This window comes from Lepidochelys olivacea (assembly GCF_965140295.1).
Source record: "Lepidochelys olivacea isolate rLepOli2 genome assembly, chromosome: 7".
Classification (NCBI taxonomy): Eukaryota; Metazoa; Chordata; order Testudines; family Cheloniidae; genus Lepidochelys; species Lepidochelys olivacea.
Window position 1 is genome coordinate 33,363,430 of NC_140417.1, and position 16,078 is coordinate 33,379,507.

General features: G+C 61.6%; 1 protein-coding gene across 1 annotated transcript; it reads right to left on the minus strand.

Annotated features, from left to right (window-relative positions):
- Positions 1–440: 440 nt before the first annotated feature.
- On the minus strand, positions 441–14,769 carry MAP3K11 (mitogen-activated protein kinase kinase kinase 11). Its single transcript, XM_084633055.1, has 10 exons — positions 13,002–14,769; positions 8,924–9,104; positions 8,454–8,602; positions 8,070–8,245; positions 7,271–7,511; positions 6,553–6,666; positions 4,779–4,920; positions 4,370–4,461; positions 2,375–2,893; positions 441–2,122 (listed from the first exon to the last, which is right to left on the minus strand). The coding sequence occupies exons 1-10, from the start codon at positions 13,690–13,692 to the stop codon at positions 1,653–1,655; spliced, it is 2,775 nt and encodes a 924-aa protein (XP_084489181.1). The 5' UTR covers positions 13,693–14,769; the 3' UTR covers positions 441–1,652.
- Between the last annotated feature and the right edge of the window lie 1,309 nt (positions 14,770–16,078).

Here is a 16,078-nt window from a genome sequence, read left to right on the forward strand (position 1 = left end):
AGCTTCCCTGGGGCTGGAGTCGGAGTCAGCCCGAACCAAGCCAGGAGCAAAACGTGGCACCTGCAAGAGTCATGCGTGCCCACACGCAGGCACCAGAGCCATGTGCCTGGACAGCGCCATGCGCCCTGGGCCGCCGTGAGAGCAAGGCAGCCATTGGCATTGCTGCAGGCAGGCATGCAAGGGGCATGCACGCTGCTGAGTCTTTTTTGCACCCAGAGGCCTTTGCACACCCACATTCGCTCCCCGCCTGCTAGGCTCGTGCCCATACCGGGCAGGTGTGCAAAGCTGGCCAAGCCTCTCAAGGGCCTGTCCTGGCCCAGTGCACCCTGGGAGGCCTCTCTCCTACTGGCGCTCTGAGATCATAACCTGGGGAGGGTGGGGGGGTGCAGCGAGCTGCGGTGGGAGGGAAGGGGAAGGAGACCAAAGCAGGAGCAAGAACGGAAGCAGCAGCTGGGAGTTTATTTGGTCTCAATCCACATGCAGCCCCAGCTTTGGCTGCTCCCCAGCCTGGGGTCTCGGTGCAGTTACAGAAGGTATTGACATGGCCTGGCCCTCCTCCCCTGACCCCAGGGCAGGAACTCACAGCAGGAGGAAGGGACAGAGTTAACGGGAACCCCACGGCTGGGGCAGGGAAGCAGCAGACTCCCACGCTGGAAGTGCAGGCAATGGCACAGCTGCTCCGGCCCAGGCCAGCCCTCACCCGTGCTCCCACACCTCTGGCTTCACACACGCCCACAGACACCAGCACAAAGGTACTGGGGCAGCTGCACACGTGCAACCCCTCATGCTTTGCACACTTGCCCAAGTACACCGCACTCCCAGCCTTGCATGCACACCTATGCTCACACACCCAGGCGCACACTCACCTGCAGCCAGTCCATGCTCGGGAATGTAGCAAATGGGGGGTGATCCCGTATCGGTCTCTCCCAGTGTCCTCCTCCCACAGGGATATCCCCAAGACACCCCTGCTATCAGCAAAAGGGGCTGCTACCTTGGGGGAGGGGTGGCTGGTCCCCAACCCAGACACCAGGACCCCATGCTGGGAACAGGGCGGGCCCACTATTAGTGTTCATGAAACAGATGGGCTGAGCCGGTGCCCCTCACTCCTTCAATCCCAGCCCTGGTCTCCCCCAGCTCTGCCAGTGCCCCTCACTCCCAAGCAGTGATCACTACCTATTCAGTGGTTCTGAGGACCAGGGTGGGAGTTTGGCAGAGACCCGACAACCTCATGCAATGTGTGGCTGGGAATTGCAGATCACAGAGACCATGGCACCCGGCTCAGAGGGTGTCCAAGCCACTCTTAGTCTCTTCTTTAAGGCAGGGGGCGGTGCCCCACTTACCCCACAGGAGCTCCCCAGAACTCCTCCACCTTTCCAGTGTATAGTAAAAGGTCCCCCACCCCCCCAAACATCCAACACAGAGACTTCCCCAACCTGAGCCTTGTATCTGGTACAATAATCCAAGCAAGATGGGACTTCTTGCACTCAGAACTTGAGGAGGGCAGGACTTCCAGTGTGCAATTGTCCAAAGAGGGCAGGACTTCCTCCATGCAAAGTCTGAGGAGGGTGGGACTTCCAATATCGCCCGCTTTCGTTGTAGGACTTCCTGTGTGCAACTGTCCAAAGAGGCCAGGTCTTCCTGTATTGCCCATTTCACTTTGGGACTCTGCTCTCCTCCTGCGGGGATCTGGCCATCCACCATGGCAAGGGGTGGGTCTCTTTGGTCTGCTCCAGGGGGGCAGGAAAGCCAGGGGAGTGGCATGGAGGGGGCGAGGGGTAGGGACTAAGCTGACCTTGGTCCAAGTGGCAGGAGAGACTGGTCAATCTGGGCGCCGAGGCAAAGGGGTCGAAGGTCTCCAAGTCAAAAGGTCCCAGTGAGGGGCGGGAGAAGGGGTCAGAAGTCACGAAGGGGTTGCTGGAGTCAGGGGTCCCCGCCCGACGCCGGCGCGGCTCTGGCTGGGGGGATTGGGCTGGGGAGGCACGGGGCCCCGCCGACACAAAACTCCAGGGGTCGATGCGGCTGCGCACAGGGGAGGGGCGGGGCCGGGAGATGAGGCTGGTGTGTGGGGAGGGGCGTGGCGAGTGGGGGCTGCAGGGGGACGAGGGCGATTGTAGGGCCCCACCTACGGTGAGAGAGAACAGGGGATATTAGAACAACAGGAGGGTGGGCACCTACTGACCAAACCTGAACCCCATCCCCCAAGCTGAACCAGCCTGTCCCCTGCCCTGGGGCTGGGTCAGAGCCGGCGCCCTCTGGAGGGGAAAGGCCCCATTCCCCATCCCCCTGAGCCAACCCATACCCCATCCTGAAGCTGGATTGCAGCCAGCATGCCCGAGTGGGAAAAGTCTCTGCATCTTCATCACTCCTCACTTACCCCACTTATCTGCCCTGCTGCCAGGACTCCGCTCCTCCTCACATCGTGGGCTCTTTGGTGACCTCTGACCCCACAAGGGGGCCAGGGACCCTCTATCACCACCTGGGACCAGGTGGATGAGCAGCTCTGTGGACTCTGGCATCTGGGCTGACCCCTCCTGGCCCTGCTCCGTGGACCGTGGCGTCCGGGCTGGCCCCTCCTGGTCCTGCTCTGTGGTCCCTGGCATCCGGGCCGGCTCCTCGTGGCCCTGCTCCACCAGCAGGGCAGGGCAGTGTGTGTCCTTGGGGGAGAAGCGGATGAGCTCAGGAGAAGGCGGGGGAGTGGGCACAGGTGGGGGCTCCCCTTTCTCCTCCCGTCGGGCCTGTGACAGGTCCCGGCCCAGCCCGAGAGAGGCCAGCAGCGCTGTGCCCCTCAGCAGTGCTCTCTGGATGAGTTTGGGGGTGCTGATCCGCTCCGGAGCCGGTGCCCGCTGCTCCTCAGACTCCTGGGTCCCATTGGGGCCTAAAGAGGGGACATCACCTGCAAAGAAGGGACAGAGCCATAAGCAACAATGCCCATGCTGGGAATCCCCTGTCCGGTGTAGTGCAGGGAACAGGACACACAGCCAGCATGTCCCCAGCAACTTCCCCTCCATCCATTCACCCTCCCACAGATCCCTCCCATCTCTCCCTCCCTCCTCCTCCGCCCCCCTCCATCTTCACACCCACTCAGCTATTCAGACTTGAGCTCTTCAGGCCAGGGACGGTCTCTCTGTGTGTCCGTGCGGCACCCGGCCCAAGGGGGCCCCGGATCACAGGCAGGGGGGTCTGTGCGGCGCCCAGCCCGAGAGGGCCCCGGATCACAGGCAGGGGGGTCTGTGCGGTGCTGGGCCCGAGGGGGCCCCGGATCACAGGCAGGGGGGTCCGTGCGGCGCCCGGCCCAAGAGGGCCCCGGATCACAGGCAGGGGTGCGTGTGTGGTGCTGGGCCCGAGGGGGGCCCCTGATCACAGCCAGGGGGGTCTGTGCGGCGCCCGGCCCGAGGGGGCCCCGGATCACAGGCAGGGGGGTCCGTGCGGCGCCCGGCCCGAGGGGGCCCCGGATCACAGGCAGGGGGGTCCGTGCGGCGCCCGGCCCGAGGGGGCCCCGGATCACAGGCAGGGGGGTGTGTGTGGTGCTGGGCCCGAGGGGGGCCCCTGATCACAGCCAGGGGGGTCTGTGCGGTGCTGGGCCCGAGGGGGGCCCCTGATCACAGCCAGGGGGGGTCCGTGCGGCGCCCAGCCCGAGGGGGCCCCGGATCACAGGCAGGGGTGCGTGTGTGGTGCCGGGCCCGAGGGGGGGCCCCGGATCACAGGCGGGGGGGTCCGTGCGGCGCCCGGCCCGAGGGGGGGCCCCGGATCACAGGCGGGGGGGGCCGTGCGGCGCCCGGCCCAAGGGGGGGCCCCGGATCACAGGCGGGGGGGGCCGTGCGGCGCCCGGCCCAAGGGGGGGCCCCGGATCACAGGCGGGGGGGGCCGTGCGGCGCCCGGCCCAAGGGGGGGCCCCGGATCACAGGCGGGGGGGGCCGTGCGGCGCCCGGCCCGAGGGGGGGCCCCGGATCACAGGCGGGGGGGTCCGTGCGGCGCCCGGCCCGAGGGGGGGCCCCGGATCACAGGCGGGGGGGGTCCGTGCGGCGCCCGGCCCGAGGGGGGGCCCCGGATCACAGGCAGGGGTGCGTGTGTGGTGCTGGGCCCGAGGGGGGCCCCGGATCACAGGCAGGGGGGTCTGTGCGGTGCTGGGCCCGAGGGGGGCCCCGGATCACAGCCAGGGGGGTCTGTGCGGTGTCTCAGGAGTGGGTGCATGTGCTGCCCAGCCCTAACCTCAGTCGAGGGCAGCATATGGTGCCCAGCCCGGCAGCAGGAGCTCCTCTTGTACATGCAGTGACACGCTCTCCGGATGCTGAATTCCCCAGGCCCTACGCTGGGGAGTCTGGGCCTGACACCAGAGCCAGCCCATGTCCCCTCCCCCATGGAGACTCACCGTTCAGGGCAGGCTGGGATGGGGCCGACTCCACTGGATTGGGCTCCTCCTGCTCAACGTACCAAGTCGTCTCCTCCAGTCGGGACCTCCTTCTGCAGGGGATGGGGGTTAGAACCCTGAGAGGAACAGGGAGCGGGGACAGCCAGGAGGAGCAGCTAGAGGAGGGACAATGGAGACCCAGGAATCCTGACTCCCAGCCCCCCTGCTCTAACCCACTGGACCCTACTCCCCTCTCAAAGCCGGGAAAGCACCCAGGAGTCCTGGCTCCCATCTCAGTACCTGGCTCAACATTATTAATCTTATAGTTAGTGATCAGGGGGGCAGCCAGGATTTCTCCCCAAACACCAGGGTGGGGGCTTAGGGAGGGGAGAAGAAAGATGTATGGGGGAGGGGAAGCAGCATCCCCTACCTGCCATTTTGGGTGCTGCTCTCCCAGGGCTTTGGGGATCCGGGACCCCAGTTCTTGCCAGGGCGGCGCTCCCCATTCCAGGCCTCATCTGTGCGGCGTGGTGCCTGTCTGCCCCAGCTCTGGCTGCTCTCGGCGGGCTCCACTGCATGGGAGGAAGCACATGGTTCAGTGGACGATGATGTCATGCCGGTCAGAAAGAAAGGGCATTGTGGGTGAATATTTTGTGATGTCAGCATGTCCCCCGTGATATCATTTCTTTCTGATCAGAGAAGCACAAGTGATGCTCTCACATATAATCCTAATTACATTATTTCCTTCCGGCCAATTAGAAAAGCACACATAACTAAGTTACATGTAATCTTTGTGTGATATCATTTCATTCTGACCAATCAGAAATCACAAACAATTATGTCACATATAATCGCTTGTGATGTCATTTCCTGCTGACTGGAGAGGTCCAAGAGATGATGTCACATGCTCTGATAAAATTTAATTCTCTCTGATCAACTTGTGTAATGATGTCATAAGCTGTGATGTCATTTTATCAGCCAATCAGCACAAAGCACAGACTATAATGGAAGAGCAAACCCCTGCGTCCTCCCCCACCAACTTCCTCCCCCAGTGTCATTTACTCTGGTCCAAACGGAGCTAGCCACAGGAAGTGATAACACAAGCAACTTCCTGTGATGTCATTTTCCTCCATCCAGTCAACACCATGTTGAATCATCAGAGCCAACAACAGGTGATGTCACTTTACTCCATCCAATCGGCATAAGGATGGACATGCTACAGGCATAGCAGCTATGTAATTTAATTCTGGCCAATCAGTGCTGAGGGGTTGGGTATGTGTGTGTGTATTGGGAGAGGGGGGGAATATAGAGCGACCCATGGATCATTATACCCTGGGCAACCAACCCCTGGGGCGGCTCTTATTGTGCAAAATTACATCATGGCCAAATAGTTATCACATCATAGTTAAGGCTAAGATTTTGTCACGGAAATTTTTAGTAAAAGTCACAGACAGGTCATGGGCAATACACAAAAATTCACAACTTTTACTAAAAATAACCCTGACAAAATGGGAAGTGGGGGGGGGTCCAGCACCCACCACTGCCGCAGCTCACAACGACTGGGAGCTGCAGGCCCCCTGCTGCCCGTGGAGGCTCGGAGCTCCAGGACTGGTGGCTGGGAGCTCCGGAGGCCTCCCACGGTGGCTGGGAGCTCCAGGGGCCGCCCATGGTGACTGAGATCTGTGGAGGCCCCTGCTGTAGCTCAGAGCTCTGGCAGTCTGGAGCTCTGGGCACGCACCTAGGAGCTGTAAGGCCCCCCCACCACCTGCAGGGGCTGGAAACTATGGGGTGGTCCCCTGCCACAGCTTGGAGCTCCAGGGCCCCGGAAGCTGAGAGCTCTGGTGCCCCGGCTGGCTGACAGCTCCAACCTCGCGGCCCTGGGGCTGAAGCAGAAAATGTCACGGAGGTCTCTGGAAGTCACGGATTCCGTGACTTCCGTGACATAATCGTAGCCTTAATCATAGTTTGTGCTTCTCTGATTGACCAGAAGGAAATGACATAATGGGTGAATACTTATGATGTCATCATCTGTACCTCTCTGATTGACCAGAAGGCAATGACAGCACAGCTCTCCCTCCCTAAGCAGATATACCCCAAATGAATGAGTAAGTTCAGGGGAGCCCCAAGACACTATTCCCTAGCGGGGGGGGGCACGGAGCAGGCACAGAGCTCCTGGCCCCTTACAGCTGCAGTGTCTCACTCACACTGGATGGCTCTTAAGCGCGGGAAGGTCGGGGAGCCCCCAGCCCCCACCTCGAAGACGTTCTTCCTCTTGTCCAGTCCAGGGGAGGCCTGCACCGTGATGCGGTGTTTGAAATCTAAGGGGGAGGGAGAATGAGATGGGTGAGAACAGCCCTCTCTGCCCCTCCCCCAGAATTACCACCTCCAAAAGATCACTGCCCCCCACTGTACTGGAGTCAGGGCCAGATTCTGATCTCAGCTCCCCAGGGTCAACCCGGAGTCCCCCCTGACAGCACTGGGGTCAGGGCTGGATTCTGATCTCAGCTCCCCAGAGGGTTTCCGCACTGGTGTCTGCCCGGACACTCCAGATTTACAGTGGGTGTCTCCATTAGCAGCATTACCCGCCCCCGCTGGGAAAGGAGAGTAAACAAGGTAATTAACCTTGAGTAACCACAGCCTGGAGCCCTCCATACTCCCAGCCAAAGCCCAGAGCGGGGCGTGACCTGGGCAGCCTTGAGAAGGAGCCCGCATGCCCCATAGATGGGAGCAGGGTGGCAGAGGGAGAAATGGGGGCTCAGAGCAAGGGATGGGGGAGCAGCCCTCTTGCTATGAGCCCTAGGTTGCCCTAGCCCTCAGCCCTGCTAGCACCCCTCAATCCAACCCGTAGCCCCCTACCATCCCAGCCCTGGGCTTCCTACAGCTCTCCCGGTGAGTCCCAACCCGCAGCCTCCAGGCCTGTACCGAGAGGCATGCTGATCCTCTCGCTGTCCCGCCCCTTGAGCTTATTCCTCTTGAAAGTGCCCTTCCTGCGCTTCACATTGGGGGGGTCCTTGTTCATCTGCTGGATGAGCAGGGTGAGCTCCCGCTCAAACACCTCCAGCTCCCACTGGGCCAGCTGGTGCTCCCGCTGCCGCAGGAACTCCTCGTGGGACTTCTGCTCCAGCGCTGCCCGCTGCAGCTCCTCCTCCCGGCTCAGCAGCTCCTGCCGTGGAGTGAGGACAGGGTCACCGTGCCGCTGGGGGGAGGGCAGGGGGTCGCGCTTCGCTGGCAGCACTGACCACAATGCCCCTGGGCACCATTAGGGGGTGCAAGGATGCAGCACAGTGCCCCCTACCTGCTGGGATGGGGGCAGGGGTGGATTTGGCAGGGGGTGCGATGCTGCAGGGGGGCTCAGAGGGAAATGGAAGTGCCATGCTGTGGAGAATAGTCAGAGGGCTCACTAAGGAATCGGAGTCAAGGCTGTGGGGGCTGAGTGGGAAGTGGTGGGGGCTCAGTTGGGTGGGTGGGGGGCGAGTGGTGGGGCCTGGCTGCGGGGGCACAGTGGGGAATGGGGGCCAGGCTGCAGGGGCTCAGTGGGGGGGCTGGGCTTTAGGGGCTCAGTCGGGAGTGGGGGAACTGGGCTGCAGGAGCTGAGTGGGGGGCTGGGCTGTGGGGGCTCTGGAAAGTGGGGGGACTGAGTGAGGGGCTAGGTTGCAGGGGCTGCGGGGGGCCCGAGTGGGGAGCGGGGGGCTAGGCTGAGCAGGCCTTGGGGGAGCTGTACCTTTTCCTTGGCTCGAAGCTCATCGAACATGCCCTGGATCTCCAGCTTCCAGTCGTCCTGCATGGAGTGGAAGGAGTCCTGGGGCATCTCCTCCAGCACCTGGGCCTCCAGTGCCGTCAGCTGGGCCAGGATGGAGTCGAAGCTGGGCCGCCCATGGGGGTCCTGGTCCCAGCACTCTGGGGGTGGGGGGGAAACAGGACTTGTCAGGGTCTGTCTCATCCAGCAGGGGTGGGGCAAACTCTGCCTTGCTCAGACTCTGCCCAGCCATCCAGGATCTGGCCCTGGTGAGACACAGGTCCTGCCATCTCTCTACCTACTAGGCCCCACACCCCTTCCAGAGCTGGGATAGACTCCCAGGCATCCTGACTCCCTCCCCGCCCTTACCTGCCATGAGCTGGGCAAACGGCTGGGGGCAGGTGGAGGGAATAGGCAGTGTCAGCTTGTTGACGGCGACGCCGTAGGCCACAGCCAGCCCGTCAATGCTGCGGTACGGGACCTCCCCAGTCAGCAGCTCCCACAGCAGCACGCCATAGCTGGGAGGGGAGAGAGTGTTAGTGGGGCTGGGGGGAGACCATCTTCAGCATCCCTCATCCTCGTGGTAACCCAAGGAGGGGGTCAGGAAAGAGGGAAATGGACATTAGACCCCCTCCCCTCCCAGAGCTGGGATGGAACCCAGGAGTCCTGCCTCCCAGCCTCCTCGGTTCTAACCCAATAGACTCCCGCTCCCCTCCCAGAGCTGGGATGGAACCCAGGAGTCCTGCCTCCCAGCCTCCTCGGTTCTAACCCAATAGACTCCCGCTCCCCTCCCAGAGCTGGGATGGAACCCAGGCATCCTGGCTGGCCTGAGTGCTCACCTCCAGACATCGCTGCCCTTGGAGAAGGTGGAGGCCTTGATGACCTCGGGTGCCATCCAGGCGTAGGTGCCAGCTGCGCTCATCTTGGTGGTGCGATGCCACTCTCGCGCCAGCCCAAAGTCTGTGATCTTCAGTGTCTTCCCGTTCATGTCCTCCTCTTCAATGCGCTGGGACAGCAGGACTTGGGGGGTGAGGGAACAAGGGGTCAGCGCCCCTGCAGGGGAAAGGCGCCATGTCCCATTCCCCCCCTCACCCTCAGAGGCCATATCAGAGCCCCCACCCCCGAAAGGGGACAGGCCCCAAGGCCTCCCAGCCATGGTTGATGTGCTATTTGCAGCGCATTTCCTGTGACATTTTCCTGGGGATCCTGTTGTAGTAGGAAGAGAGCCTGAGACACAAGCTCTTATATTAAAGGCCTGGTATCACTTCCCCTTTCCCATGGCTCATGGGCCTAGTTCATGCTCAGGCAGGTGCCAGTAGGGACAGGTCACCCGCAGCTGCTCCTTGGCAAAGGTGGCTCAAGAGCACGTCACAGCTGGGGAAACTGAGGCAGGGAGGGGGGGACTTGGACAAACTCTGTACAGCGTCTCAGTAGCAAAGCCAGGGATAGAATTCATGAGCCCCGACTCCCAGCCTCCCTGCTCTAACCACTAGCCCGCACTCGCTTCCCAGAATTAGAAAGAGAACCCAGGAGTCCTGGTGCCCAGCTCCGCCCAGCTGGGTTCTGCAGCCCCATGACCCGTAGGCGAAAGACAAACATTCCCTGGGTCTGTACTGCACTAAGCGGCCCATTGTACACGTCTGGCTGGAGAATTAGTGCTTTGTCTTCTGCCCCCACCAGTCCCCCCACAACGCTGCCCCCGCCAGCTCCCCGCACCGCTGCAGCCACACCCCCAGCGCTGCCCCCGCCAGCTTCCCCCCAACTGCAGCCACACCCCCAGCATTGACCCCTGCCAGCTCCAGCCCAAGCTATAGCCACACCCCCAGCACTGCCCCCACCAGCTTCCCCCCCAACTGCAGCCATATTCCCAGTGCTGCCCCCGCCAGCTCCCCCACAGCACTGCAGCCTCTGCCTCCCTCCCTTCTCCCCAGTACAGCCATCCACCCTGGGGACCCTCCAGGAGGGAGGGGGACAAGCAAGACAGGGAACTCCTTTCCCAGGCACCAGAGCACAGCTGGAATCCCCCCCACACACACCACTGCCCCCCCATAGCCCTGAGTCCCTCCCCTTTTCACCTCTGCCACCCCCTCTCCTGGGTCCTCTGCACTTACACTCCCTCCCCAACTGCTGTTTTCTCTCTGCTCCCCCCACCATTGCCAGCTGAGGGGGGCAGGAAGCCAGGGCAGGAAGCTGCCGGAAGGAAGCTGAGAAGGGAGGCCTTGGGTCAGTCCAGGCGCTCCGACAGCTGGGGGCCGGGGGGACGGCTGGACAACAGCTCCAACTGCCCCATCAGCAGCCCCCCAATACTTTGCCCCCACACCCGGGGGTCCCCAGATCACAGCCCCCACTGTCCCATCCCACACCCCCTCTGCTCTCCAAACCACAGCCCCCAATGCCTACCACAGCCCCCATTCAATGCCCCTCCCCCAGCCTGCATCCACCAATAGCCCCCACCCCATAGTCACCCCAATAACTCCTCCCCTCCCTCACAGCCTCCAAACTGCAATCCCCATTTTATCCCTCTCCCCCATGCTGTGACCTCCCCCCACTGGATCCTGACATGCTGCAGTGCTCTATGCCCCCACCACAGCCCCCCAATACTCCTCTCTCCCGCCTAGTCTCTCTTCCCCATACTGTGGCCTCCCCTCCCCAGGCCCTCTCAGCCACCTCAATACCAGACCCCTGCCCAAGCAGTGTCCTCCCTCCCCCCGTGTCCCCCAAAGCCCACATTGCCCCTCAGGCAGGCCAGACCCCTGTTAAAGGGAACCCCCACTGAGTGGGGGCAGGATAGGCAGCACTGCCTGCCTCAAACACTGCCCCAGCTACAGGCACCTAGGGGCTGGTTGGGCAGACAGGAATCAGTCTAATTTAGAAAGACAGGAAATGGGCAGGGAGGGGGAGGGGCTCAGCCTGGGGACAGACCCCCCAACCGTATTAGGGTCAGAGAGACTGACACAGTCCCCACCCCACCAGTGTGGGCTAATGACTGCACCCACCACCAACCACACTGATTTCAGCTCCGGGAGAGGAGTGGGGGCTAGTGATTGGAGCAGTGGGGGCTGGGCGTCAGGACTCTTGGGTTCTATTTCTGGTTCTGCCTCTGATCTTGGGTAAGTCCCTTTCCTTCCCCAGTGCCTCATTTTCCCCTCCCACCCTTTAGTCAATTCAAACTGTGAGCTCTTAGGGGCAGGGCCTCGATCTCGGTTGGGGGTCTGTGCAGCGTCTGGCCCAACAGGGCCCTGATCTCAATCAGGGTGGGGGTCAGGGTCTGTGTGGAGTACAGTCCCATGGGGTCCTGATCTCATTTGGTGGGGGTCATGATCTGGGTAGCAACCAGCCCCCCAAGGTCCCAATCGCAGCCTGCTCCGCAATGCTGCCCTCTCCCAGTCCCTGAGGAAGGCCACTCCTGCCTTGGGGGTTGGCTGCAGCCCCGGAAAGGGGAGGGAACCTGGGGACTCAGCCTGGGAGGGGCCACTTGGACAGAGCCAGCTGTGGGCCTGCACCTCCCACCAGGCATGAGCACAAGGGGCATCTGGCATGTGTCCCTGTGCCCTCCCGCCAGTGTGGGTCTAGTCCACCCCAGCTCCTCCCAGTGCCGCAGGAGTGCTGATCCAGGCACCACACAAGCCACAGCCCTCACCAGCCCACCCCCTGCAGCAGAGCATGCTGGGAACTCAATGGTGGCCTAGGCCAAGGGAGTGCCAGCCAATCAGCTCCTTAGGAGCCAGTGGGATCCTAACAGGAATGGGGTCAACCAGGGCGAAAGTCACAACCCCAGCCTTCCACTTAACCAGTTTATTATTTATTAGTTAGGAATAGAGAGAGAACCCAGGAGTCCTGGCTTCTAGCCCCACCCCCGCTCTTACCACTAGGCCCCACTCCCCTCCCACAGCTGTGGATAGACTCTCAGCCTCCCCTGCTCTAACCATTCACCTCCACTCTTCCTAATCAAGCTCAGTCTGGGCCCAGGCTCCCTCACCGTTCAAGCCTCTAAGGGGACGTCTACACTGTGATGACAAACCCGCAGCATTGAGTCTGAGTCTGGCTCTGCTGACCAGGCTTGGGCTGCAAGGCTGTAAAATTGCAGTGGAGACATTCGGGCTTGGGCTGCAGCCGAGGCTCTGAGACCCTGGCGAGCCCAAGTCAACTGAGCCGGACCAGCTGTGGCTGTGCAATCTTTTATCACAGTGTAGACAGACCCTAACACTCCTAGTACCTCATTCAATCCAATGGAACCCCCTGAGCCAGCAAGTCCCCAACCCTGGGGCTAGATTGGAGCCAGTGCCCCCGGGAGGGCCAAAGCCTGAATCCCATTCCCCGCCCCCTGCATTTTATGTACATGTTAAAATCAAACATTTTTCTAAGGTCCCACAACTGTCATCATTTCCTGCTGCCCAGGGTCAGTGAGGTCAGAACTCAGATGCACCAGCTGGGCTGTGTGAGAGGTGTGGGGAGGGGGTCAGGGCTGAGATAGCAGGGGGCTGCAGGTTGGGATTGAGGTACAATAGTGGACCTGGGGGGATCCTGGGGGGGCTGCAGGTGGAGGCAGATTAGGGGTTTATGGGGCCCTGGGCCAGAGCAAGTGGGGGCCCCTCCCCACCCCCTCCCGGCACTCCTGCCAGGGAAATGGGATCGGGGTCCGGTGGCTTGCCCTTCCCCCCACCTTCCCAGCACTCTTGCCAGGAAGCGAGGTTGTGATGCAGAGACTTTCCCTGGCAGGAGCACCAGGCAGGCAGAGTTGGCCCCAGGGGCGTGAAGCGCCCATTTTTCCAGGGGCTGCCCAATTGGCCAGGGCCCCTGGGCACAGGCCCCGTTGGCGAAATGGCTATTCTGCCACTGGCTGCAGGTCGGGTTCGAGGGACACCAGTGGAGTTGGGGGGATCCCATGGGGCATCATAACTGCGGAGTGGCACTCACTGTTGTTGGACTTGAGGTCACGGTGGATGACTGGTACGATGGCCCCACAGTGCAGGTATTGCATGCCCCTGGCAATCTGAACTGCCCAGTCCACCAGCACGTGGGGGGGGATCCTGCGCCCGGCCAGGGCGCGGCTGAGTGGGCCCCCAGCAGCATACTCCATCACCAGGCACAGGTTGGGCTCCTGCAAGCAGACAGCCTTGAGAGTGATGATGTTGGGGTGGCGCAGCATGGCGAAGAGCCGGGCCTCCTGGCGCACGCTTTCCGCAGTGGCACTGATGTCCTCATCTGGGTCCTGGCGTGCCGCCTTCACTGCCACCAACTCACCCTTCCAGCTGCCGCGGTACACCTTGCCAAAGCCCCCCACCCCAATCACCTCCTCCAGCCTCAGTTCCCGGAAGTCGGCGTGAACTGGAGCTTCGCCATAGCCAACGGGCTGCAGGGAGACGTAGCTGGAGGGGAAGATGCCCACCTGGCTCCGCACCCGACCTGCCCACCAGCCCTCATCACCAGACACGGTGGCATCCCACGACAGCACCTCCACACGGTCCCCCTGTCGCAGGCTGAGCTCGTCGCTGCTCGCTGCCTCGTAGTCGAACAGCGCCGTCCACACTGGGTTGGTGTAGGCCGCCCCACCACTCCGCTCCGGCCCCCATGCGCCTTTCCGCAGCAGGTTCTTCAGTGGCTCCATCCTGGGTCAAAGGCTGGGGGCAGCCTCTAGTGAGACCCTGCCCAGATGTGGCCCTTCACGGCACAGGCATCTTCCCAGAGAGGTGCTGCAAGGCCAGGCTGGGGGTCCCGGCTCGCAGGGGTCTCACAGGAGCAGGGTGGTTATGGGGCTGGGGAACCTGCCAACTTACAGGAGCCCCCTCCCATCTGGGAACCAGGATTGGCCCCTACACTTTAATCCCCCCTTGCTGGGGCAGGATCATCCCAGTTACAATCTATTCCCTCTGCCAGGGGTCACGATCATTCCCTGCAGTCTATTCCCCCGTTCCCTCCCCGGGGGGCACAGACTTGTTCTCTCCGGTCTATTCCCCCTCACAAGGGGCGGGATCCCCCCGAAAGCCTGCTCCCCCCGACAGGGACCAGAATCACCCCCTACAGCCTGCTCCCCTCCCACAGGGGCTAGGATCACCCCTACACCTTTCCCCTCCCACAGGGACCAGGATCGCCCCCTACAGCCTGTCCGTCCCGTCCCCGTTCCCCACCAGGGACCAGGGCTGTCCCCTACAGCCTATCCCCTCAGAAGTGCCCCTCTGCCTCCAGGATGCTCCACTCCGATCTAGCTACCGCCCCGGCGATCTCCAAGCACCCAGAGGCCTCAACTCCCCGTGCCCTGCCGTGCCCAGACCCCGCTCCCTCCAGCTGCCCCGACCCGAGCTCTGTCCCAAGCCGCGGCAGAGCGAGGAGGAAATGCCTCGGCTGGAGAAGTTCCCCGGCTGGAAGCCGCCGCTCCTGGGGGCGTTTCTCCGGCAGAGTCCCGGCCGGTCCGGGGCATGGGAAATGCCTTTGCCCCTCGGTCGCTTGCCACCCTTGGCACCCACAGGAAGGCAGCTGGTTCCGGGCGCAAAGATCGATCGTCTGCGGCGGCGGCCCCGTCTCCCTGCCTCTCCCGGGTTGTGCTTCGGATCCCCCAGTGAAGCGCCCGCTGGCCTGGCCTGTCCCCCCGCCCCGCACAGGCTCTGGGGTGGAGTCTGGGACCAGGAAGGCGGAGCGGGTCACATTGTTACCGGGACAAAGGAAAAGGAACAAGAACGGAGACACAGTTCAGGAGTCCGACGAGAGTGGGGGAGGGGCTGGGAGCCAGGACGCCTGGGTTCTCTCCCTAGCTCTAGGAGCAGCAGCGGAGTGAGTTAGGCTGGGGGAGCTGTGAACCAAGACACCTGGGTTCTAGCCCCAGCTCCGGGAGGAAGTGGGGTCTAGTGCTTAAAACGCGGGGGCTGGGAGACAGAATGCTTGGGCTCTTCAGTCATTCCTCCCTGCACCCTTCTTGCTCCTGACTCTTTGCTCATTCATGAGTTGTTCCGAATTTGCTTTTTTGGGTTGTAGCAACAGTAAGCTCCCGCGCGGAGCTCCCCAGCCAGGAACTCCCCCATGGCAGTGCCCAGATAGGGACTCTGACACTGCGAGCTCCCCCCGATAGTGCCCACTGCTCAGCCTGGAACTCCGGAGCTGTGAGCTTCCTCATAGCAGTAGCCAAAATGGCCTTCGATGCAGTAAGCTTTCCCAGAAGCAGTTCCCGGCCAGGAAGTGGTAGGGAACTGTTGTGTGGGTACTCACTACCCATCCCCAAACCCATCCCCACTAAAGTCAGCAGTTCCCTTGGGAATGGCTTAGTCCCATGACCGTTTTCTAGAGGATCTGGGGAAATATTTCCTGACTGCTGGGCCATGGTAAGCTTTCTGGGGCAAGGACTATCTCAGACTGTTAGTGTGTGTATTACGATAGCGCTGGGCAGATTCTGACAGAGATCACGGCCCCTCTCCAACTGGATGCTGCACAGACCCTGACTGAAATCAGGGCCATGTTGTGCCAGGCACTGTATAAACCTTAACCAAGATCGGAGCCTCCATTGCACTGGGCACTGTATGGACCTTGACCCCGTGGTGATAGCACTTGTCTGGGACTCAGCACTCCTGGATTTTATTTTTGATTCTGCCATTGATCTGCTGTGGGACCCTAGCTGAGTCCTTTCCCTCACACTATTTAGACTGTGTGAGCTCTTTGGATTAGGGACTATCACTCACTTTGTGTCTGTACAGAAAGCTTTTGCTATTCATATAATAATCATTAACTGTCAATCCTCATTGCTTCCTGTTGGGTCCTGATCTTTGGGCATCACTCCATTGACTTCCCCTCATCAAGTGGGAAGGGATAAGGGGTATGCACCCTGCTTATTCCTAACCCCACTCACTCTGACCCAGTTTTCTATCTCCAATACACAAGAGGAGTCCCGTATGGAATACTAGTCTACTACGGCAACTGGTTACAGAGTGACACCTGTAGCTTTGAGGATGGTACCAGGAGGCCTGGGTGGAGTTGTTCAAGCTCCACTGACAGCCTGTGATGGGGCA

Coding starts and splice junctions, on each gene's coding strand:
- MAP3K11 (XM_084633055.1), bottom strand. CDS start 13,692: ATGGAGCCACTGAAGAACCTGCTGCGGAAAGGCGCATGGGGGCCGGAG. Junction 8,603..8,923: donor AAGGGCAGCGATGTCTGGAG/GTGAGCACTCAG, acceptor CTCCCCTCCCAG/CTATGGCGTGCTGCTGTGGG. Junction 2,894..4,369: donor ATCCCAGCCTGCCCTGAACG/GTGAGTCTCCAT, acceptor CCTTCTTTGCAG/GTGATGTCCCCTCTTTAGGC.